The 23,267-nt window shown below is 42.1% G+C and overlaps 1 protein-coding gene across 1 annotated transcript; it reads right to left on the minus strand.

Moving 5' to 3' along the window:
• Positions 1 to 9,810: 9,810 nt before the first annotated feature.
• Positions 9,811 to 21,390, minus strand: LOC147891290 (chorismate synthase 2, chloroplastic-like). Its single transcript, XM_087389513.1, has 13 exons — positions 20,651 to 21,390; positions 20,264 to 20,417; positions 18,633 to 18,709; positions 18,485 to 18,543; positions 18,030 to 18,113; positions 17,857 to 17,949; positions 17,660 to 17,740; positions 17,360 to 17,491; positions 12,831 to 12,933; positions 12,428 to 12,522; positions 12,176 to 12,241; positions 10,612 to 10,696; positions 9,811 to 10,420 (listed from the first exon to the last, which is right to left on the minus strand). Exons 1-13 carry the CDS (start codon positions 20,826 to 20,828, stop codon positions 10,278 to 10,280), a joined length of 1,350 nt encoding a protein of 449 aa, XP_087245639.1. The 5' UTR covers positions 20,829 to 21,390; the 3' UTR covers positions 9,811 to 10,277.
• Positions 21,391 to 23,267: the final 1,877 nt, after the last annotated feature.

Genomic DNA, 23,267 nt, shown 5'->3' on the forward strand with positions numbered 1-23,267 from the left:
AAACTTCTAGCAATAGTAATAAATTTGCTCATAAACACGATATGGGGTAATCCTAAGCTAAAGAAGTCTCAAATAGCATTTTCAAGAAAAGTCCTTGGCCACACAGTATTAATCTCTAGGCTCCATAAAAAACATTAGGTCTAGACAAATTCAGGTAAATCTTAAAGATAATTGTCTTGATCATTCAAAAGATGAAGCAAATGCCTAATATCTGATGCAGTAGAATTGGATAGATCAAGAAAACACTTGGAAAGGTAGGTCAAGAATGTGGTGTATTTAAGTACCTATATCCTCTCTCTCCATGGCTTTCGCACAAGTGTAGGTAGGTGAGGATGATGGTTGGAGACAAGACAAGGTCTAAAGTATTGTCCAGATGAAGATGAGGAAGAAGATGAAGATTCAAAACTGTTGAATGGATGGAGAAAAGTGAAGATAAGAGGAGATGGCATAGATATTTATGCAATTCACACTTGCCTACCACACATGCCAAAAAAGGTCTTCAAGGTACTAGTGAGTTAAGTATCCAGTGAGTGCATGCACCTATTTTTAGACCAAGCTGCCAGACTTAATCATCTCCCTTGTCATCTCCATCTCAAGTTTCCTACAGGCTTGTGCTATCCAACCTCAATAGCTCTATCACACTGACCCAATACAGCTCCAGCTCCATCACCCAGACCCACTACAACTCTATCTCAACCCATCAAACTATCACCCAAATCCTCAACAGAGCTATCACATTGACCCACTACAGCTCAAGCTCCATCACCCAGAACCCCTACAGCTCTAGCTCATCAACCAATCAAGCTAATACCCATTAAACTGTCGCCCATAACCTCACCATATCTATCACAATGACCCACTACAACTCAAGATCCATCAAGCTGACAACCATCAACCTATCACCCATGAAGCTCTTGTTATCTACATACTAATAAGGTTAGTACTTTTTTTAAACTTGTCTTTCTCCATGCATTCTACAAACTCTCGCATAACAATTTGCTCAAAAATGTGATATTCTAGTTTGTTCAAGAAAATTGCTCCAAATTGCATTTTTTATCGAATACTAGCACACATAGCATGTTTTGTGGTAAACGCGATATGGGGTGTTTTTATGCAAAGAGGGCCTCAAATCGCGTTTTTTGGGAAATATTCTTGTCCTCTATGGAGCAAGGACTAGGATCTAAGGAAAAGTGAGTTCTAGACAATCATAGATGAATAAAACACTACTACCCACAAATATAGTAGATTCCAAAGTGGGATATATGAATACCTAGAATTTTTCTATCCATGGCTAGCTTTAGTGACTTGTCTGTGGCTCTTGCATAGGTGCAGTAAGGGGGGGGGGGATGATGGGAGTAAGGAGGGGGGATGATGGCAGCTTTGCAAATAAGGATGTGGTGTAGGGATAGAGAAAAGTGTAGATAAGAGGAAAGGGCATAGTTTTCAATGCATGTCACATCAGCCTTGTCAGCCACACGTGCAAAAAATGGTCTTCTAGGTACACGTGCATTTACTTGCTAATCATTTCTTGCATAGATTTTGAGACCAAACTGCCACTAAGTAGAGTTACCCTTCTCTTTTCGTCCCTATCTCTAGCTTCAGGTGCCTCCAACCTCACCAGCTCACCACCTCCATTGCAGAGTCCCACTGTAGCTCCAGCTCCAACCTCACCACCTCCAAAACAGAGTCCCAGTGCAGCTCTAGCTCCAACCTCACCAGCTCCACCACCCACTCTAGCTCCACAGCCCCAGCCTCCCTAGCTCCATCTCCAACCTCCCCAGCTCCAGCTCTAACCTCACCAGCTCGAGCCCTATTCTGAACCACCACCTTGACCTATTTATCATCAGGACACACAATCCCAGGTAAGCAATCTATCACGAGTCATTGGTTTTTTCCTGTTGTTAAGGTGAAATGGCCATGAATCTACAGCTTTCTCTCAAAGACACTCTATGAGTTGTTTTTGTTGAGCTCATCTCATCTGCATTCTAGGGTTTAGGAGGATGGTGGAGTCCAACTGATTGATTAGATTATGTTGCAAAGGAATTTGCTCAAAAATGTGATTTCAGCTTTTTCTTTGTATTTCTCCTCCATATCGCGTTTTCTAGCAAATGTTTTGCATGGAGTGTGTTGCTAAAGTATGTAAAATATTATTTGCTTAAAAATGCGATTTCAATAGTTTACCTATATCTTTGGACCAAATCGCGTTTTCAAGCAAAATCTTGGGTGGCTTATTTACTTGTTATGTTTGGGTTTTTGTCCAAGAGAAGAACACAATAGACTATGGCAAGAACCAAAGTAACATCCAAAAAGAAAGGCAAGGGACCTCATGTAGAGGATTGGTATGATCTAAAAATTAGAGATACCCTATTGATACCTCAAGCCAGGAAACCTAAAGAAGATGCAGTCAAGATCATAGAGGTCACTCACCAACATGAGACCAGAGGCAAGGTTGCCTATGAAGAGTCCCTCAGGGAGAGAGTCAAAGAAACAATGTCTGTCTTGGAATCCCAGACATTAGTGAAGATGGTGCAAATTCAATAGAAGCTCCCACAACTTGGACCAAGGATAAGAGTATTTGTTTAGACTGTGAATGATGACCTACTGGCCTGGGATTTGATAGAAGATTGCATCATGGCTTTAGCACAGAAAGAAAAACATATCACTTGCACAATCATGCTTGCAGCTCTATAGTAAGTATATCTTTCTAGGTCAATTTTTAAATGTATTTGTAGCATTCACTTTTTCATAGGCTAAGTGAAGTGTTTTTTTGTAGTTTTTTGAAGAATAAGATCCATCGAAGCCTTCAGCACTCTGTGTATATAGTTGATCCAGCTATATCTTTCAAGTTGAAGGATAACAAGACATCAACCAAAAGCATTTCCAAGTGGTTTCATTTTTGCAATTTGGATATGGTTGATATGATTCTCCTCCTATATTGTTCATAGTATGTTCCCTAACCTTTTCCACTACTACTCTCTATTGACAAAATCCTGATATGTTCAAATTGTATTTACACCCTCTTGGTCTAATCCCCTCATGTTATTTGTTTCGCTTGTAGCAATCACTGGAGTTTGGTGCATATAGATGGAGAACAAAAGTTATGTTATACCTTCAACTCCTTAAAGGGCACCCACTGGGATTTAGAATTGTAAGTCACTCATTCCCCATACTTTTGCTCTAAAACGTGATTTCTAGGTTTTCTCTTAAAAAGTCAGCCATATCGCTTACATGCAAAAGTATGAATTTTATATTTTGATGCCCTTCATTCCCATTGCAGATGTCTCGAAAGACTAATGGATGCACTAGACCTCCGTGATCCAAATTTAAAGATGTAAGATTCAACTCAACCAATGCCCTTAGCTTTATATTTTGATTAAACAAACACCACAACAGGAGGATCCTTTCTCTTGTGGATGGAGGACTCTAATAAGTGCAAAATATATGATGGACACATACTTTTTAGAGATACAGCTTGAATTTGTAAGTACTTTTATTGCATACTATTTAAGAAATTCTAAATTCAATGCATTGATACAAAAGAGATTGAAAACATTCTTTGTTTTTATTGCAGATGAAAGAGGATAGTTTTGGCTCTAAATATGTAAATAGCTTCAGGGCAAAGACAATTTTGAAGCTGCTAAAGGTCTCTTCCCCTTGTCCAATACCAGACCGAACAATCCATATAGGAGAGGGCTCAAAAGACTATGAGGATCTTTGGGTTGAAAAACAGGCTCAAAATGTCCCTATCACTAGCAATCTAGAAGATATTCTAGAGGGTTTGGTGTTGATGAGCTACTCAAACAATTCTCAAAGAATGTGGAAGGACAAGCTGCATTTAATCATTTCTAGGTAGAGCTACCACAAAAGCTTGAGCCTATGCACGAGTAGGCAAGGACATCAAAGCAGCGAGCCCGAGCACATGGACGAGGAGGTAGGGACATCAAAGGAGCACAAGGAGTCGATGCATGAGGAGGTAATACCCATGGAGGATTTATAGCAGTAGCAAGATGCCCATCAATAGCAATGTGAGCAGCATGTGGAAGATTCTCAGAAGGAGTTTCCACTGCAAAAAAGTCAAGAGAGAGATTCTGAGCAACAATAGAAAAACACATGATACTTGTAATCATTTTATATTAATACATCAAATGTCAAACTTTTTTTTTTTGGATTGCCAAGTAATCCTTGGAGTCAATAGCTTTGTATTATCTGAATTGCTCTATATACAATGTCCTTGCATTGAATTTTGCTTTCGCTCCTTTGAAGTATTTGCAAAAATAATTTTTTAGCAATATGTAAATGTATTATGCAAATGTAAAGAGAATCAATTTAGAAGAAACACAGGGGGGAAACCAACTTACTTTCCTGTTGTTCAAATGAATGAAAATTCTTTACGGATATTATTCTCAGTCTCCATAATAATGTCATTGCATAACTAAGAGAGAGTACAACATTGTCCCACTGAGATGGATGTTAGAAGGATGTCATTCTCAATAACATTTATTTCAATTATTAGACCTGAAGACCTCTTGTCTTGGTCCATTGCCACCAGTTTTGTGACTCATCCTCTTGTGTTTGTAGTAAAAAGAGAAAAATAAGTTTTGTGAGGCAATCATGTACTTAACGTTGATGGAGTTATGAGCAACTTCACAATACACATTGTTGGCCACCATTCACAACAAGACAAAGCACCCACAGACGTGCACACAAATGCATTTAGTGAACTTAAAAAAAAACTTACGGGCGTGTCTATTTGCACACTGTCTTCTCTTTCTCTCTCTCCTCTTCTTCTTCTCTCTCTCTGTCTCTGTCTCTCTTTCTCTCTCTATATATATATATAAATAGATATATATAATATATATAATATAAATATATTCTCTTATATAAAATATACTATATTTTATATTTTATATAATATTATATTATCTTCTCTCTCTCTCTATCTATATATATATCTTGAATAAATATATAAATATAGCATATTTTATCTTTTATATAATATAATATTTACTCTATTATATTATATTCTCTCTCTCTATCTCTCTCATTTGTCTCTCTCTCCTCTCTCTCCTCCCTCCCTCCCTCTCTCTCTCTCTCTCTCTCTCTCACTTCTTCTCTCTCTCTCTCTCTCTCTTCCTCTCTCTCTCTCTCTCTCTCTCTCTCTCTCTCTCTCCTCTCTGCCCTCTCTCTCTCTCTCTTCTCTCTCTCTCTCTCTCTCTCTCTCTCTCTCTCTCTCTCTCCTGGCCGCTTACCCCAGTGTCCCTTAGGTTGCGGAATGTGGTGGCGCCACATGGCAATGCAGTGCTATGGAGTGTGTGCAGTCTTAAATCTGCCTTAAATCTCTCTCTCTCTCTCTCTCTCTCTCTCTCTCTCTCTCTCTCTTGGCCGCTTACCCCAGTGTCCCTTAGGTTGCGGAATGTGGTGGCGCCACATGGCAATGCAGTGCTATGGAGTGTGTGCAGTCTTAAATCTGCCTTAAATTTGCAGTCTTGAATCAGCAGTCAGCATTGTCATAGTTGTCTACAGTCTAGTCAGCCAAGCACTGCATCAATTTGCCACATGGTGCCTTCTGCTTTCGGGCCTTCTATGTCGATTTCTGCGCTTCATCTCCGTGCTGCCTTTTGCCACTATTCTACCAGCCGCGCATGGACATGTGCAAGTCCTTTGCTACCTCACAGGGCCTCCTCCCTCCCTCCTCCACGTTGTGCAGTCTACCCCTTTGCGCCACTTGTTAACGCCACGTGGTCTCCTCCAGCATTCTCCTTCTCTCCCAAACCTCCCTCCTAGTCCCCCGAACCTCCCTCCTGCCCCGAACCTCCATGGAGCTCCCTCAAACCTCTATATTTCCTGCCCAGACCTCCAAATCCAGGTCTGGGATTAACGCCTTGAGGAATATAAGACAACGCACTACTAAAGGGGGAGAGGGAAGAGGGGCCATTTATAATATTTTAGTTAGCACTAGATATACTCTTGCACTCTATAGCTTAGTAATAGGGCTCACATGTGGGAAAGACATTGCGGGTTCCAATGCTACCCTCTCAATAAAGAATGAGTAGCATGACCCATCTACGATAGGTTAGAGACCTGTTGCGTTGGGTCTCAAAGTGGAATCTTAATTTCAAGCAATAAAATGTTAACAAATAAAATTCAAGTTTTAAGACCCCCTCCACCTTGGCTTGGTTATATGCTCACTTTACTCAACGATTCAGCTAGATGAGTGGCCATGGACATTGATCACACAAAAAATCCCCCGCCCTGCTAGACTCTCTCTCTCTCTCTCTCTCTCTCTCTCTCTCTCTCTCTCACACACACACACACACACACAAAATATTTCTCTCTCCATCACATAGCCACATGTGCTCTCTCTCCATTGAGTTTCAGAGAGAGGGAGAGGGAGGGGGAAGGAGAGGTGGGGAGAGATGGGGATGGAGTGAGTGGGAGATGGGGAAGCTTTCCTTGGGCAAGGCATGCAAGGAGGAAGAAGGTGGGAGGAAGGGGCAAGAAGAGGGTGCCACCTTCCCTTGCACTCAAAAGGAACTCTCACAAAAAAACCAACTTTAAAAACCACTCCATGCTCCAGCTTTGAATCTCTCCCACTGCATGCCCTAGCTCTAACGTCACTCTAAAACTCCCTCCCTAGGAGGCAATCCATGTGGCTCAGCTCAGCTCACTCCCCGAGAGGCTCTTTGCCCAACTTATACTTCGAGAAGCTCTCAATGTGGCATGTCCCTTGGGTTCCACATGGCTAAGGAATAGAAGAATAGATAGAATAATGGAAGAATAGAAGACACGTGTTTTTCCTAAGGGAACGGCTAAGTCAATGCAAAGGTAGACTAAAAAATGAAGGTTAATTTGGTCAAGCTTTTTGATTCACCCTTCATCTTTGACATTGCCATAGTCATAGCCACCATAGCTCCATTGTCATAGCCAGCACCTCGCCCTCCTCTCACCATAGCCAACCCCCTCATCTTTCCCCCCCTCCCTGCTTTCATCTTGCTTGGAGAAAAAACCTTAGAAAATTGAGGATCTCTTGGTTGTTCCCATTCAGCTCATTGATTCCCTCCACGGCTTTACCAATGATGTCAATTCTTAGTATCTTCAAAGTGTGTGCCAAGCTCAAGCTTAAAGCCAAATCTCTCGTTCATTGCCTCTTCGAGGTTGCTCTTCTCTATGATGATGGTAGTAGAGGGGCTTTACATGCGCCCCTTGTGCAGCATCACTCAAGAGCTCCAGAAGTCCCTCAGAAGTGGGTTGATCCTTGCGAGAAAATGTAGCAAGAATGGCGTTATCAAAGGTGATTCACATTTGTGCATGACTTGAAATGGGTGAATGTTCTTTTGGATAACAAGATTGCAAACACGAACTGGTTCCTTAACATTATATCGAGAAGAGGCAATTGGGGGATTCCATTGAGTGCTTCATTAGATTCAATAATGGGGGTGTGTTGGGTTCACAATAATGGGGGTGTGTTAAGTGCACACTGCATCCTACTACACGGGATGGAAGTATAGAAAGAAGAGGCCGCAAATAAATTGTATGAATGTGCACAGAACAATGAAAGGAATGCAAAAATCATAGTGGAAGAGAGTGGTCACACCCTTGCTGAAGGTGTTGATGGATGGAACTGTAATGGCGAGAGAGGCTACTGCTAGGGCACTTGGATACATGGCTAAGGATGCAAACATCATTAATAGTCGATCAGGGTGAAGTTGCCCCGGTGATTGTGAAGGTCTTTATGGGCATACCCATGAGAGTTCAAGAATCTAATGCTTGGGTGCTCGCAAAACATGGTACAAATCGATCTAGAACATCAAGGCCTCTTTCTAAAGCATCTTATCATTTGGAGGCTGGTCACTCTTCCTGCAAAGACCTAGGAAGAGTAGAGAAAGGCAGAGCCAATCTCTATGCATGCACTTATGTTTGAAATGGACCCACTACTTCTTGGGCAAGGCACCAAGAAAGACTACTCCAGCAAGGAGAAGCCCAAGGGTGGGGGATTCAAAATTCAAGCCCTCCTAGTGCCATGTTGAGTATTGGAGAGTGCAATAGGGTCTTCCTTTGCTCACCAGGTGGTACCTCTCCTAACTCCCCCTAGTGCCATGTTGAGTACTTGAGAGTGCAATAGGGTCTTCCTTTGCTCACCAGGTGGTACCTCTCCTAACTCCCCCTCCACTCCCGTTCCTCCTACATGGCAACTTTTCCTTAAGAAATAGAGTAGAAGGTTCCGTTCTAGGTTGACTTTGCTTTCAAGGGATAAAACCTTAGGTTTTATTTATAAATCTCATTACTTTAATGCTTTTTAGGGAATTTTCAATTTGTGTCTAGGTAAGCCTTAGCATTGCTTGTACTTGGGAAAAATGTTTTTTCATAGGATTGCATACGTGTAAATGCATGGCATCTATACTGTGTGTGTCTTTATTTATTTTTAAACATAATTTAAAAAAATAAAACACATTTTGAAGAAAACACACACACACACACACACATACACATGTATAGATATATAAATATACATAAACATATACATATACATATACTCACACACACACACGCGCACGCGTGCGCGCACACACACACGTATATGATAGAAGATTGCAAAAGCTTTGCAATACAACTATGCCAAAAGCTTTGGAATGCCACTGTGCTGTAAGATAGCATCCAAAGGGATGGAAAAATATAAAGGCAGCCAAAGGGATGGAAACAGGGCCAACACCTATTGTCCAAAAGGACAAGGACTTAAAAAGCATCATTCAAAAGGAAAAACCTCACTTCCGGTGGTCTCAAAAGGATGGACAAAGGAAATGCTGCCTTTTTTAACTTCCAAATCTTGTAAAAGGTCGAAATTTTGGCAGTTTTCAACCAGTAAAACAGCAGACTACAGGGCAATCAACCCCCAAAACGCCAGAGCAAAAGGGAGAAAAATAAGGGAATGAAAAAGATGACCAAGATGACCAAGTTTATCTCCATACAAGCAGCCAAAGGATGGAAACAAGATGACCACCTATCCTCCAAAAGGACGACTAAAAGGTCTTTAAAAAGCTTCGTCCAAGAGGACAAACCTAACTTAAGGTGGTCTTAAAAGGATCGACAAATAAAATTTCACCCTTAACTTTGTAAGAGTATAATATATCCAATCATACACAGATAATAAAAGAGAAAGCGAAAGAGAAGAAAAAAGAGGTAACAAATTTATTTTTGGAAAACCAAAGGAAGACATACTTCGCAAGCAAAGCAACACTTATGTCATCATCCCATAAGCAGCTATTACTGGGTTTCTAAAGACCCGTGGAGTCTCTTGGGAAAACCCAGTGCTCACTAAAATATGTCACAAAAAAGAGAGAAAGAAAACAAGAAATAAATAAGAAAGGAAGAAGGTGACTAAGCAAAAATAAACAAGCAAATCAAGAATCAAAATCTTCCAAAAAACAGGAATAAAAACTCTGTAACAGCCTTGCCAATCTAAGCGGTAGCCTGCATGTGTATAACAGTGGACTGGTCAGATGCTTGCCTCAACAATGCTCTTGTAGAATTTGATGCTTTGGACCTTTTTATCACCTCTTCAATCCAAGCTTCTTCTATTCTCTGTACTATGTAGATATCACAACACACTCAGCATCTAAAGACGTTCATTTGCCAATCCCACTAGACTCTGAATCATCCTCAAAAACAAAATATTGTCAATAGGTTCACTAAACACGACATGCTGTAGCTTGGCAAATAAAAATTCACAGAACTGACCTGCCCAAGTATACACTATTAAAGGCACATAGTCTGCTTCAAACTTTACTCCTTTACAGGAGAGAGCTCGACAAATGTACATGCCTCTAGCTTTTCATATCCATAGCCATAATCAGAGATGAAAGAGACAGAAAATAAGGGCTACAGCATCTTTCAAGGATCGCCTCACAATCCCTTCTTTCATTATGACCCTACTAAAAATTATTTGTCCATGTCTTTGGGAAAAGGAACCTACTGTAAGCATTTATTGGCAAAACTCAGCTGATGAGTTACAATCAGCTACCAAAGCCAAATCCTGCAAAATCTTCTGCACTCAGAGGTAGATTACTTTGCATTCCCACAGATACCAAGCATATGAACACTGCAATGAAATCTTCCAACATCGTCAACCAATAAACCCCATAATTTTGGGCACTGAGTGAATGCTTTCTCTTTCAAGTGCGGGCGCAGAATTCACGCAAATGCTAATGTACAAAATACTTGTGTTTCTCTCTCTGAATGCACATACCATCTTGGTCATCTCATTTAAGGATTTTAGCAGATCATACAGGGGCCGGTTCAGACTCCTTTAAATTCTTGGAACCTTGTAACACAGGATCACTGGGGAAAAGTTGGCATTGTGCATACTGCTGTAACAATTGATCGACCAATACTAAAGCAACCATCGCTTCCACCATAGGAACAGCTGGATAAGCAAACAGTACATCATTAGAGACAGTATACAGCCCTTATGTAACGATGCATAAAACCAACATAGAATAAAGGAAAGAAAATGAAATGGGTCACAACACCCAACAACATAAACCTGACTTCAAGAAGCCTTTGCTTGAATATCAAACTTCAATCGACAACCCCAACTGAAGCACCAGCATTTACCTCGAGGGACCACGCAAGGATCATGTCGGCCCCGAGCTCGTAATTCAGTCTCATGTCTATCTCTTGTAACCGTTTTCTGGCTTTTCTGCAAAACAATAGGCTCTCAGTGAGCTATCACACTCTCGCAAGCAAGGGCTGAATCACAAAAGTAGGCTTTTTGCCACAATGTGCTGTGATCTCATAAGAGGATAATATGTGACTAGAAATCATGCACCATATTGACAAGAACTATCTATAGACCATCCTACAAGCTAGTAGTATGCTTTCTTTTCCAGTGAGCCATGGTCGACAAACTACCCATGAACTTGGAGAAGCTATTTCCCAGACTTATTTGGCTTACTCTAAGGGCAATGCCCTTGGTTTACCTTTCGATGTCAAAACGCATCTGTTGGGGTACATTCCAAATCCACAAAGAACCCAGTCTGGAACTCACGGGCACCGGAGAACCATAGAGGTCCTTTCAGATGACACACATTTTATTTCTAAATATGGTAAGGTCCATCACATTGCTGTTTAACTCTTTGCCATCTGATCGTAGTTGCCACCATCATTGCCATGGTTAAACAAAAAGTTGTAAATATAGCAAGGTTGGTGACCTTGCCAGGTCAATTAAATTGTTGAAGAGCAAGTGTCATGCTGCCAAAACTGACAGATACCCTACTTGTATGCGGGATCCCATGACTTCATCGGAGTGTACCATAGGTGTCTTCTACTGATGCAAACTCACAGGGTTACATGTATACCATTACATATTTCATTCTAAAACAAAGGGCAACAGAGATCCTTCTTAAACAAGTACAAATTTCAGAAGAGGAAGCCTGGATCTCAAAAAGTGTGCAATGCTACATTTTCAAAACCTAGCTGGCTAGGCCACATTCATTCGATATGAATCCAGCAAGCATATTATGTTGCCTGAACTATCTTTCAAAAAATTCTTACAAAGTAATGCACAATTATGTTTAAATCAACCCGACCATCCTACAGCCATAAAACATCAAATAAAAACACCAGCACTTTTATGATCATAAAGGTAAGTATGCCTTCATAAGATCTACAATATATCCAACCTTACAAATTAATTTTTTTAGACCAAGCGAAAGAAAAAGGAAAAAAGGGAAGACAAAATTAAGAGTAAATGAGAAAAATTAAAAACTTTAAAAACCCAGTAAGCAAAGCTACACTTATGTTGTCGTCAGTACCCAAGCATAGCTGCCATCTGGGTTCAAAAGACTCTGGAAGGTAAGTAATCCAGAAATCATATGCAAAAGGTCATTAAAAAGATCATTGAGCCCACTCTAAATAATGACAAATACAAAAGGTTACCTCATGACACTAGGGATTTAAAATCCAAATCCAAAAATCTTTGAGGCTGGGTACAAGCCAGATGGCATAATTTACAATAACAAAAAGGGCACATGCATCAGAAGAACTTGACCCAATCAGCCCATTTGACAAAGGCCAATTGACACAGAATTTGCATTTGCAAAATAGCTAACCCTTTGTTGAAAGACGTCTCATAGGTGAAACTCTATCAAAGTTGAAATTTTGAACATAATTAGCTTACAGTGATTGTGGATGTTGGTTTGAAGGCCACTCTCATAACTATTGTCTCACCATTTGAAATTCCCCCCTGCATACGCACCAGGGATATTTAAATGAGGGACCAAAAAAGAAAAGAAAAGGAAACTCAGTAGGATGAGCAGACAAGATTCAAATCATGCAATCTTCACGTGATTGGCCTATGCTCAAATGCTGCATCTGTTGTAACAAAGTATGGAAAGTTACTTGCGCAACCTAACAGCAACTAAACCCTTACTTGTATCCCACCAGAACGATTTGTTCGGGTTCGAACATTCCCACTTTCATCCATATAAAACTCGTCATTATGCTCACTTCCAGTCAGCAATGTGCCTGACGATCACAAACACCCAACTTTCGTATGATTAGAAGTACTGAAAGCGTTTCACTTATGGCAACAATTCAGATGAATAATCAGAAACCCCATGAACAAGATTCCTGGTTGACACTCTCATTTGCAAACTTCACCTAAGCCATGTATTCCTATCGCCTTAGCTATATTATTCATCCAAAGTTGTGTACCCAAAGGATATCAACTGTAGATACTGAAAGACATGATTCAACACGTTGAGCAAGCACACACATGAAAGTAACCTTATTTACTAAGCCAGTGCATACACAGCATGAAGTAAAGTAATTACCAGCAAACCCACTGCCAATTTCAAATCCCTTGGTTGCAGGCAAGGACATCAAAGCTTTTGCCAGTTCAGCTTCCAACTTATCAAATACAGGCGAGCCCAATCCCTGCAAAGTTGTTCCGATCATGATATTGCTCCAGAATTTTTCATTCCATATGCTTCAAAGTTCACTTTGCTACACATGAAATTGTCTTATAAAGCATGTTTTATAATGTTGTTGGGGACAATGTAGAGAAGGTGACGGGACGGATATAGAGAATAGAAGAAAGTAGTAGAGGAAGGGGAAGATAGAGAGAATACGGAGCCTTATTGATGGCTTGCTGCCAGGTCCAAGACAACAGCATGGTCAACATCTATCTTTGGAAGTAATTGATGTGGCATATCAGCAAACTCTGAAAGTCCTGCATATCAACATTCTCCACCTGAGGGATGCTAGGTATATGGCAGCAACCTCTTTTTTGAGTTCCTGGCCAGTTGCCTTGCTGAAATCAGCCGCATTCTTGGGGTTGTCACACCCTGGAACACCACTGCTTTGCCTTTGTGTGCGAAACTGAGAGCCGTTAAATTCAGATCAACACTGAACTCCCCAAGAGATATCATCCAATCACATCCCAAAACGATGTCAGTAGGACCCATATCCAAGGTAATAGATCTTTTGCAAAATCATAGTCATGCAGGTCCATGCACCCTGGCAACATAGCCTGGTAATCATGTGCTATCCATTGGCAGAAGGCATTTTGCTGCTAGATGGATTCCACTGAAGCCCACTAGGCTTCCTCTCAGCCTCCAATGCCTTCCCATTCGCACTGCCCCCAGTCTGCTTGTACTTCTTAGCATTCTTTGGCTTGAATCCTCCACAAACTTGGCAGGTCGCTCAATGGTCTCACATCATATGCAGAGGAAGGGTGCAATCCTTGAAAGAAATGTGGCAGCTTTCCCCTCTCTAATATGTCATGTACAAAGAGGGAAAGCCTCCAGAACTGCTGCAAATATCCTTGACAGAGCCAATCTGTGACAATGCATAAAAATCAGACAACTTTTTCTGCAAGGTGAGCAAGAACACCAAAAGTGTTGACCAGCATCCCTTAAATGCCCCATATAGTGGGTCTGTGCGGGAAGTCTAGCGACACGAAGTATGAGCATAGCCATACTAGAGAAGATGATGCAGTCCTCATCCAGTTTACTAGTGTCTCCCAACTTCAGAATCCATTCATCAAGTCATTTGGTTTAAAAGTGTCTCCCTTGTGTACCATCAGCTCATATTTCACATCCTTTGCAACCAAATCCTTGATTTGGCCAACCCCAAATCCACAGGCGTCATCCCTCTTAAGGTTAACAAAAGGGTGAAACGGTATTCAGCCCGAATGTCCTCCGATAGAGCATGATAAGATCGCAGTGCTTCAGTATGCAAGTCGTTGACTGCAGGCTGCTACTGTCCAGTACAATTACCCGGTTGGAATGTAAAACCTCCTTTGATCTACAAGTTGCATCTAGCTATAATTACTTGTGGCAAGATAAGGGCATGAATTCCTTGTTGTACTCGCCTGCCAAAAGCATCTTGATGGAAAAATTGTGACCCAGAGGAGGAGTGTCCCTTCTCCCAATGCTGTGAACCGCTATGTGGACCCATTGCCTCTGCAGGAATGTAAACTAGTGTGGTAGAAAGAGGAATGGTACACTCAATGAAGGTATAACAATGGGTCCGCCCAAAATAGAGGGCTCCAGATTGGGCATAAACAGTTGCCGAATTTCACAAGTGTACTCCAAAATCCGGATGCTCATGTGTAATCTGCAATTCAGGGTCCAGGACTAGAATCCAGAATTTGAATCCAAAAGTCTGGAATCCGAGAATCCACCGGAAGTGTGACTCTGTAACTTAGGGATCCAGATCCTGAATCTGGGGGCGGGGGGCAAGTAGGATTCCTCATGCCTATATGCATGATGATGATGATACATCTGAGCCGGTAGTACACTGATGCATGGGCATCTTATTGCAGATGCACGAAGGACACGTGGAGGGCAGCATGCCTAATAACAAAATAGAGCCTTCCATGTTTGGGAAGCTTTTTGCTGAGCAACTCATCATGGACTTGCCAATGGGTGATCTCCGCCGCCAGGGCGATTCTGCTCACAAGCAATCCTTGCATCAGTCAATGAACCACATGCATGGGAGAGAGACCATCCATCAAGATAATCATTTATTGCAATCCAGCCTCCTGTACATGCTATTGGGAGTCTGACACATATGCTCCAGTTCCATTTCAATGGAAGGCCTACAAGAAGGCTTGGCTTCAAACTCCATCAAATAGTGTGCACTATGCAGGGTCTAGACTGAATCAATTACAACCTGGACAAGGGAACATTGATGATGCCTTGCCAAAGCTGCACATGGCCGTACCTGTCAGGGCTGAATTTCTATTTCTCAGCAGATTATATGGCTCTTCATTAGTTGGGTTCAGATGGACCATGATATGGCAGGTGAATCATGAGACAGGTACCTGGCAAACACTTGAAAGATATGTCAATGCTCCACAATTTCAAAGGGGAGACTAGGGATCCTGATGAGTTGGCAGAATAGCTCATAAGATTGGACCTTACTTCACATCCTATCTAACAGATAATGAGGACAAGATAAGTATGCCGGCACACACTCGGATGATTATGCCCACAGTTGGTTGAGAAAAATGAGGAGCTCATCACACATGCACTGCTTCCAAGGCCTCCAGGAAGCCTTGAGAGAGCAAAACCACAACAGGACATCCATTTTCACTTCATCTGTGGAGGCTCCATTTTGTAACAAGATCTTGATTTCCTTCCAAGAGTCTTTTGCTGTCCAAGGGTTGAAGCTTGCCTCACATATGAGAACTTCTTGGAACGTTGAGGAAGCACAGAAATTAGGGCAGCCATCATGAAGATAATTTTCAGTTCCATGCAATGCGCACGACACATATAGCCAAATAAGGCAATGCACGAAGGGCCCATTGAATCTGTTATAGAAGAACAATCAACGGGAAAAGTGGACAGCAAAGCATAGAGGGGTGTAGCCATCAGAACAGCCAAGGTACATGATCAAGGAGCTTTGTGGAGCTTCTTGATAGTGAGCAAGCCAGGATGGATTAGCATGTGCATGGCCTACATGACCCAAGAGCTGCCACAGAATCTGAAACAGAGAATTATTTGACTCTTCCTTTTGACAAGGACACATCCAGGATAAAGTCTGCTCATTTTTCAACGATGAACCTTGATGTCCGACCATCGATTGCAATTCTGAAAAGAAAATTATTCAGGGCACAGATGGTTGTAATAAAGGCCGGAATCGGGCCCACTTGGTGGAGGTTATGGCTAACTTGGCTAGAGATTGTTTGGGCCTAGAAGGCTTCAATGGGATACAGTGGAGGGGATCCACCTCCCACACATTGTGCCTCGCATTGGATGTGACATCTCTACTATTCTCCCTAAGTGAGCTCTATGCTCTGCTCTGCGCTCTCTCTCTCTCTCTCTCTAACTATATTCTGCCACTGTGCCACCGGGCGCTGGGTCCTCCATGATCTTGGGCTGGATTTTGCTTTGTACTTTGATGACATATGATGATAGTGGTGATGGGGAGGGTCATATTGACATTATGTTATGACTCTGTATTGATGTTCTTATGGCTATGTAGCATGTAGCATTACTATGGGTGTTTATGCTTGCTTAGTAGCTTCACCCTTTCAGCTTGTTTGTATCATGTTTCTCACCATCGGTCTTCCGAAGACTTTAATAATCTCTCTCTCTCTCTCTCTCTCTCTCTCTCTCAGATTGAGCATTAGCTTTGAGATTTGATTTTGAGCTTAGTTTAGTATAGTACTCAGCAAAGGGCCTTAGTGAGGCCCTTTGCCACAGCCTGCAGAGGCTTGTACGAGTTACTCTGATTTTGTACTTTGTCTCATAGGCCCGGGAGGCCTCCCCAAGATGGCAATGCATCTCTCTCTCTCTCTCTCTCTCTCTCTCTCTCTCTCTCTCTCTGTGCATTATGGAAAAACAAAGCATACATGTAATCCATTCATGCATAAACAACCTAATATAGCTACTGAACTAAAATGTTTCTATCAAAATTCTCCTACACCCTCCTCAACCCAAAAACCAGCCTGTATAAGCATACACCAGCCAGCATCAGTGCCAGGGAAATGACCACAAACACATATATCCTAAATAATAGCTACGGGCATATATTTACACACAGCTGCTTGCATAAAGAAACGCATGTGCAGGCACCTTTTCTGGGACATTTTCTTGAGAGGAAATCATGCATCCTTGTTGTGCAGAGTTGATTGTTTGAGGAACCTCAATCCTCAAGAAAGAAACCCATATTTCAGAGAGTGAATAATTGAATGGATGATAGGGGGCAGCAGCGGCACTAGACTTAAATACACGGATGGGATGAGACACACACACACACACACACACACACACAAAACATAGACGAAAATGCAATCACTCTTACACCCAGCTCGTATAAAATTCCCAGTGGTCAAAAGTGCATCGAGTATTACCCGCGGAACATTCCGGGCAATACAAGTTACTACTCCTCCAACTGAGTCACCTTTCACACGCACATGGTCTATGGCTTCGATCATCTTTTCAGCAAACACAGGATCTGGGCACCTCACAATATTGCTTTCAATCTACCAACAAACAGAACAGTCTCAACATCATGATGTCCTTAATTCTTCAGGGCATATAGCCCTTTAGTCAACTTTGATATCTTATATGACAAAAAACTGCCATAATTTCACAAACCAATCAGCCTTTAGTTGCATGGAGTTGAAAATCATAGAAAACACAACTTTTACCTGTTCCATAGAAAGTTTCTGGTAGTCAACTGAATCTTCTGGCAACTCCACACCATGAACTCGTGAAACAAATGCAAGGACCTGCCGAAAGAAAAATTTCACCTTAACACCTCAAGAAAAATGGAGAGAAAACAAACTATTTACTTCATTCCATACTCATTCTACTTAACAGGATAACATCACACTTCATTTATTACCTCGGTTCCCGATATTTGCTGAAGCACTTTTTTAGCAACCGCACCAGCTGCTACTCTTCCAATTGTCTCTCTAGCTGATGACCTACCACCACCCTGGAGTGAAAGACAAGCTATCAGCATGCACTACTCTACCCAGGTTGGATTAAACAACGGCTCCTTTTATTTAATTGTACCTGAATAGCTCGAACACCATATTTGAAGTCATACGTAGCATCAGCATGCGAAGGTCTGTATGCAAGTGACATCTCTTTATAGTCCTGACAACCAAAGAAGTTAATAAATTCAGCTACATGATGAAGCTCACTTCAAGAGTAAAACTCACTGCATAAAGGACCTGAAGAAATGCATTCTATAGACGCTATGAAATTTTCTTAAAGAGGTTCGGCATTGGTAATGTCAGTTTCCCAACATCTAAATGTTGCATTTTTGGATTAAATGCAAAAGAATCCATCCTCGGCGAAACAAAAGGATGCTAATACTTTCAAACGAGCACCAGTGTTGTGATTACGCTGAAAAACGGCAGCAAAAGATGCCATTTGATATGACTACCCCTAAGTCATCCCAGTACAAACATATACATAACATCGGAATGAATAATTAAATTTGGAGACAATCTTATATGACTCACCCCTCCTCTCTGATCTGTGTTTGGTACAACAACAGCAATAGGTGTCCCCAATGTAAGGCCTGCATGATGAGTAAGTACATAAATTAAATCAGTATCCTGGAAAAATAACAGACTAGGTAAGCACAGTCTAAATTTTCTGTAGGCTAACCTTCTGCAACACCAGATAGAATTGAGCAAGTATCTGTTTCCTTCCGAGGAGTTGTAATACGACTTTGACCTGGCCTCCTGCATGGAGCTCAGACAAATGATAAGATGCAATCACAAAGTGGCATGACAATCGAAATAAATATCAGCACTTGAAAAATAAGAAGTGCAGTCTCTAAACCTTCTAATAGTTGCCAACACAATCATGAACCATCAACTCCATTATGATGGCAAAGACTAGCTATAAGGACATCCCCACTAACCCATCAGTAAAACCATGGTGGGTGGTGATGTGAGAACCATTATATACATATGCTCTTTGAAATGCACATGGGCAAGGTCACACATACATGCACAGAGTATATGCCAAATCTCTGAAGATGAAGGGCAGACTCTAAAGATGATAAGAACAAAGGTGACACCTAGAGAGAAGGCTAATCAAAACGAAGTCCACACTCTGGTCATCCAAGACACACCTGCTCGTGAACACAAGACTGTTGTGATTCTAATCTCTCCCAAGCAAAGAGATTTACAGAAAACTGCTTGAGAAAGTTTGCTAATCAGGCAGACAAGCTTAATTAGAAAGTTTATCATAATATCACCTGGCTGCAACAATAAATTTCAAAACGTTGACATCTGCAGACTGCAAAAGCTAAACAAATCCAAGAGCCTGCCCACATTATCGTGCAAAATGGATTGAGTGGGGTAGGATTACAGTGACCTATTGTAAAGTATGATGATCTTCCACACAGATCATTACCTCCATTATCATATGATATCAACTAACCTGTCATCAATCAACACCACATGGTGGTGTACATGTGTCGATTGTTTGAGTACATGTATCCATTTTTGTATACGCATATGCCTTCTAGCATGCATTCACACACACGAGAGCATAGATTTGTATGTCTACAAACTTAAATTGCATCAAAGACTCAGTGAAGATGAAAGTTAACACCTAGGTAGAAGGCCAATAAGAAAGGAGTCTGCTTCTTTTCTCCAAGCACTGTTTGTAAGCACAGAACTATTGCATTTTAGCCCCTTCCAACCAAAAGACTTCTAAGCTAACTGCTTAGAAAATATAGCCGATCCTGTGGACAAATAACTGAATTTACAATGCCTGCACCTCGGACTAACCTTCCACAAGGTGATATCTGCATGTCCACCTATTCAACTAAATGTCCTGATGGAACTACAGCTCTACGGTTCAACCCTCACTGGAAACATCTGAGTTACAAACACCAAGCTCATGCTGAGAGGGGAACAGCTCACTAGCAAAAGAAGTCCCACAGCAAAGAAGACACTAATCGAAGATTTGAAGGGGGGGGGGGGGGGGGGGGGGGGCGGGAGACTGGTATCTGGAGCTCAGCGGATAATATGAAGATGTCAAAAGGTTTACATGCCTCGTCCCTTTGTTGATCTCATTGTGGTTTTGGACTCACTGAAGACAGTTCGAATGAGAATTTTCCGCAAGGTTAAAAAAATTTAACCTTCATAAGATAATTGTCTTTGACTCTAGGAAGCCCTTCATCAGGCCTAGTTCGTCAAATGTCAGCCAATATACATACAATTTGTCGTAATGCTATGGCTGACCAGAGGCATGCGAAGAAATAAGGTTGATGATGGACCAACCTCCGATCAAGTTCGAATTGCATGTCAGTTTCACTGAGAGGTAGCCTGGGAGGAACCCCATCAATTATGCATCCGACACCTCCGCCATGCGACTCACCAAAACTGGTTACCCTGAACAAATTTCCAAATGTGTTCCCCACACCAGCGCGTACTTCTGCAATGAGACCATCAGACCATCAGGAAACTCTCTCTCTCTCTCTCTCTCTCTCTCTCTCTCTACATACGCGCGCGCGCGGCACACGCGCTTCGCCTGGACATAAAAATCTAACAAATTCGGCTGGTGAAAGAACAATGGCTGTTAAGTCTCAAACGGTGCTGATCTACGGTTCAGACGGCCACGAAAGCAGTTTCAAATCATGGGTCCGTCAATCGTAAGAGGAAAAGTACCGAGCCTGCTGGACTGAGATTGGAATGGACGACTGCAGGTAAAAACCAGCTTCCTCAGGTCAGCTCGATCGGGGCGGAGGCCGGTACCATCGAGCAGTCCGCACTTGTCGGGTTCTTGGGAGAGCAAGCTGGAGGCAGAGTGGACTGCCCAAGTGCGACCAAGAGCTCCTGGATGCATGCTGCAAAGCTCCGACGATGCTCAAGCGCTCTCTCGCTCGCTCGCTCTCCCTCTCTCTCTCTCTCTTCCAAATCCAACAGTTACGGTTAATCTGGAACAGGGGAGGCAAGAAGATTCTCTCTCTCTCTCTCTCTCTCTCTCTCTCTCTCTCTCTAACCCAACCCAATGAGACTCAGTCCAATTGGGTCTCTCTCTCTCGCGCTGTCTCCTCCAACCCAATGAGACCGCGTCGAATTGTAAGAGAGTGGAGCTGCGAAATTGGCAACAAAGCGCTCGCGCTCTCGCTCTCTCTGTCTCTGTGTCTCTCTCGCGCGCGCGCTCTCTCTCGCGCGCTCTTCCTATTGCAAGGTTCCAATGGGAGCTGTGAGAGAGCCAACAGGGCAGGGCAGGGCAGGGTAGGCAGGGAAGGGGCGTGAGGGAGGGGGTAGCAATTAAAGGGGAGAGCAAAGGAAGCGGGCAAAACGTGCGAGGGGGGGGTCTTGGAAGCAGACCGGTCGTTGAGAAGCACGCTTACACAGTGCAGACGCCATAGCCACAATGCTGACAGAGTGCAGACGCCATAGCCACCACCATCACAAATTAACATCAATAACAACAACAAATTGCCAATTCGCCCACAAGCCCAAGCTCCAATTCTCTAACAAAATCTATCTCTATCTCTCTCTTTCTCTTCTTTAATCTTTAACCTCCATCTCTTGCCAAGCTCCTCTCTATTTCCTCACCACCTTCATTTCACTTGATTGTAGCACTTCAACTCCCAGCTCCACATTTTTCATTTCTTTTGAAAACCCACTAATTAGGTGCCCCCTATGAGTTTTATTCCGGGATTTCCCATTTTTCAATCTACGTTCCCCCTACTTTAAAAAATGGAAAATTCCCATTAATTAGTTGTTGGGATGAGAAGAGAGGTGGAAAGGAAGAGGGAAAACGCATGATTAAACTAAGGGATAAAGGGGGAGGGAGGAGTGTCAATTAAGAGGGACTACTTAAGAAGGGACCATTAAAGAAGAAGGCACGTGCTAAAGGGGGAGGGAGGGGGCTTTAAAGAAGATGAGTAACCCGACCCGTCTACGATGGGCTAGCGACACGCTCCATCGGGTCCAAAGGTTGGGATCCTAGGCTCCCTTTCATTTCAAGGAATACAATTTAAGATTTTATTTATAAATCTCAATATCTAAATGCTTCTTATGAAATTTAAACACAAGACTAGTCTTTGGAGTCTAGAACTCGTGGTTGCCTGCAGCTTGCTTATTCGTTCTGCGATCGTTGATTAGCTGTGCACGTCTCAGAGTGTGCCGACTTTCTTAAAGTAGTAGTAAGATATATATTTTTTATTTTATTTTTTGTTCGATTGTTTTACATATTATATAATTATATAATTTTGTTTAATATTAGAGAAATTATTTAAATATATACTCTCTCTCTCTCTCTACATTTTTTGAGACTATTCTTGACTCTTGGTTGCCTGCAGGCTGCTTATTAGTTATGCGATCATCGATTCATTGTGTAAGTCACTGAGACAGCCAACTTCCTAAACCCTAAACCCTACACCAGTTTGCAACCAAGAGAGGGAGAGAGAGAGAGAATATTTCTTATATTAATTTATAAATAATTTCTTAAATAATAAGCAAAAATTAAATAAAACAAACGAATGTGTGTGTAGTATCTTATCCCTCTCTCACACTCTCTCGCATCTATCTCTCTCTCCCTCTCCCTTCTCTCTCTCCTCCCTCTGCTGCCCCTATCTCTCTATATATCTCTAGTGTCTCTCTCTTAGTGTTGTGGTGATATAACCCACTGGCCATGTCTGCACGCATTCCATGCCACGTATTGTGTCACATAAGTGCCTCTCACGCCCCATCGGCCATGTGTTGTTGCCTCTCACGTCGCGTGTTGCCCTAATTTGTGCTTTGCCTCTACCCAAGATGTGCCCTCTTACAACAACAGCAAATCCACACACGTCTGGGTCCCCTCCAAGCCCCAGATTTGCTCCCAACCATTTCATTTAGCTAACTGTGGACAACTGTACACCTATTGATGTCATCACCAAGTCAACACCACGTTTCCTTGCTAGATTTCTTGCATACATCTGCCTTCTCTAGTTATGGATAGCCTCTGGGAAATTGCGCCTCAAATCTGCCCTCCAAGAGGTGCCTTCTTTGCCAGGTAATTATCTTTCTCTCACTACTACCCACATTGCAGCCACAATGCTGCCCTTTGGGGGCTCGCAGATGGGGAGTTGACCTATAATTTCCCATAGATGGGGAGGTGACCTATAATTTCCCAACATCAAATCCCTAGCTCCTCTCTTGGCAATGCCTTCAATGGTTTATGATTCAAGATCCAAAGAGATCATGGGGATGATCATAGGGACCATTGCGAAAACAATCAACTGGTGGACTTCTTGTCTTCTATTTTGATGAAACTACTTTGCCTTCT

The sequence above is a fragment of the Dipteris shenzhenensis genome, chromosome 18, assembly GCF_047967505.1.
Source record: "Dipteris shenzhenensis isolate YYH24624 ecotype China chromosome 18, Dip_SZ_1.0, whole genome shotgun sequence".
Taxonomy (NCBI): Eukaryota; Viridiplantae; Streptophyta; class Polypodiopsida; order Gleicheniales; family Dipteridaceae; genus Dipteris; species Dipteris shenzhenensis.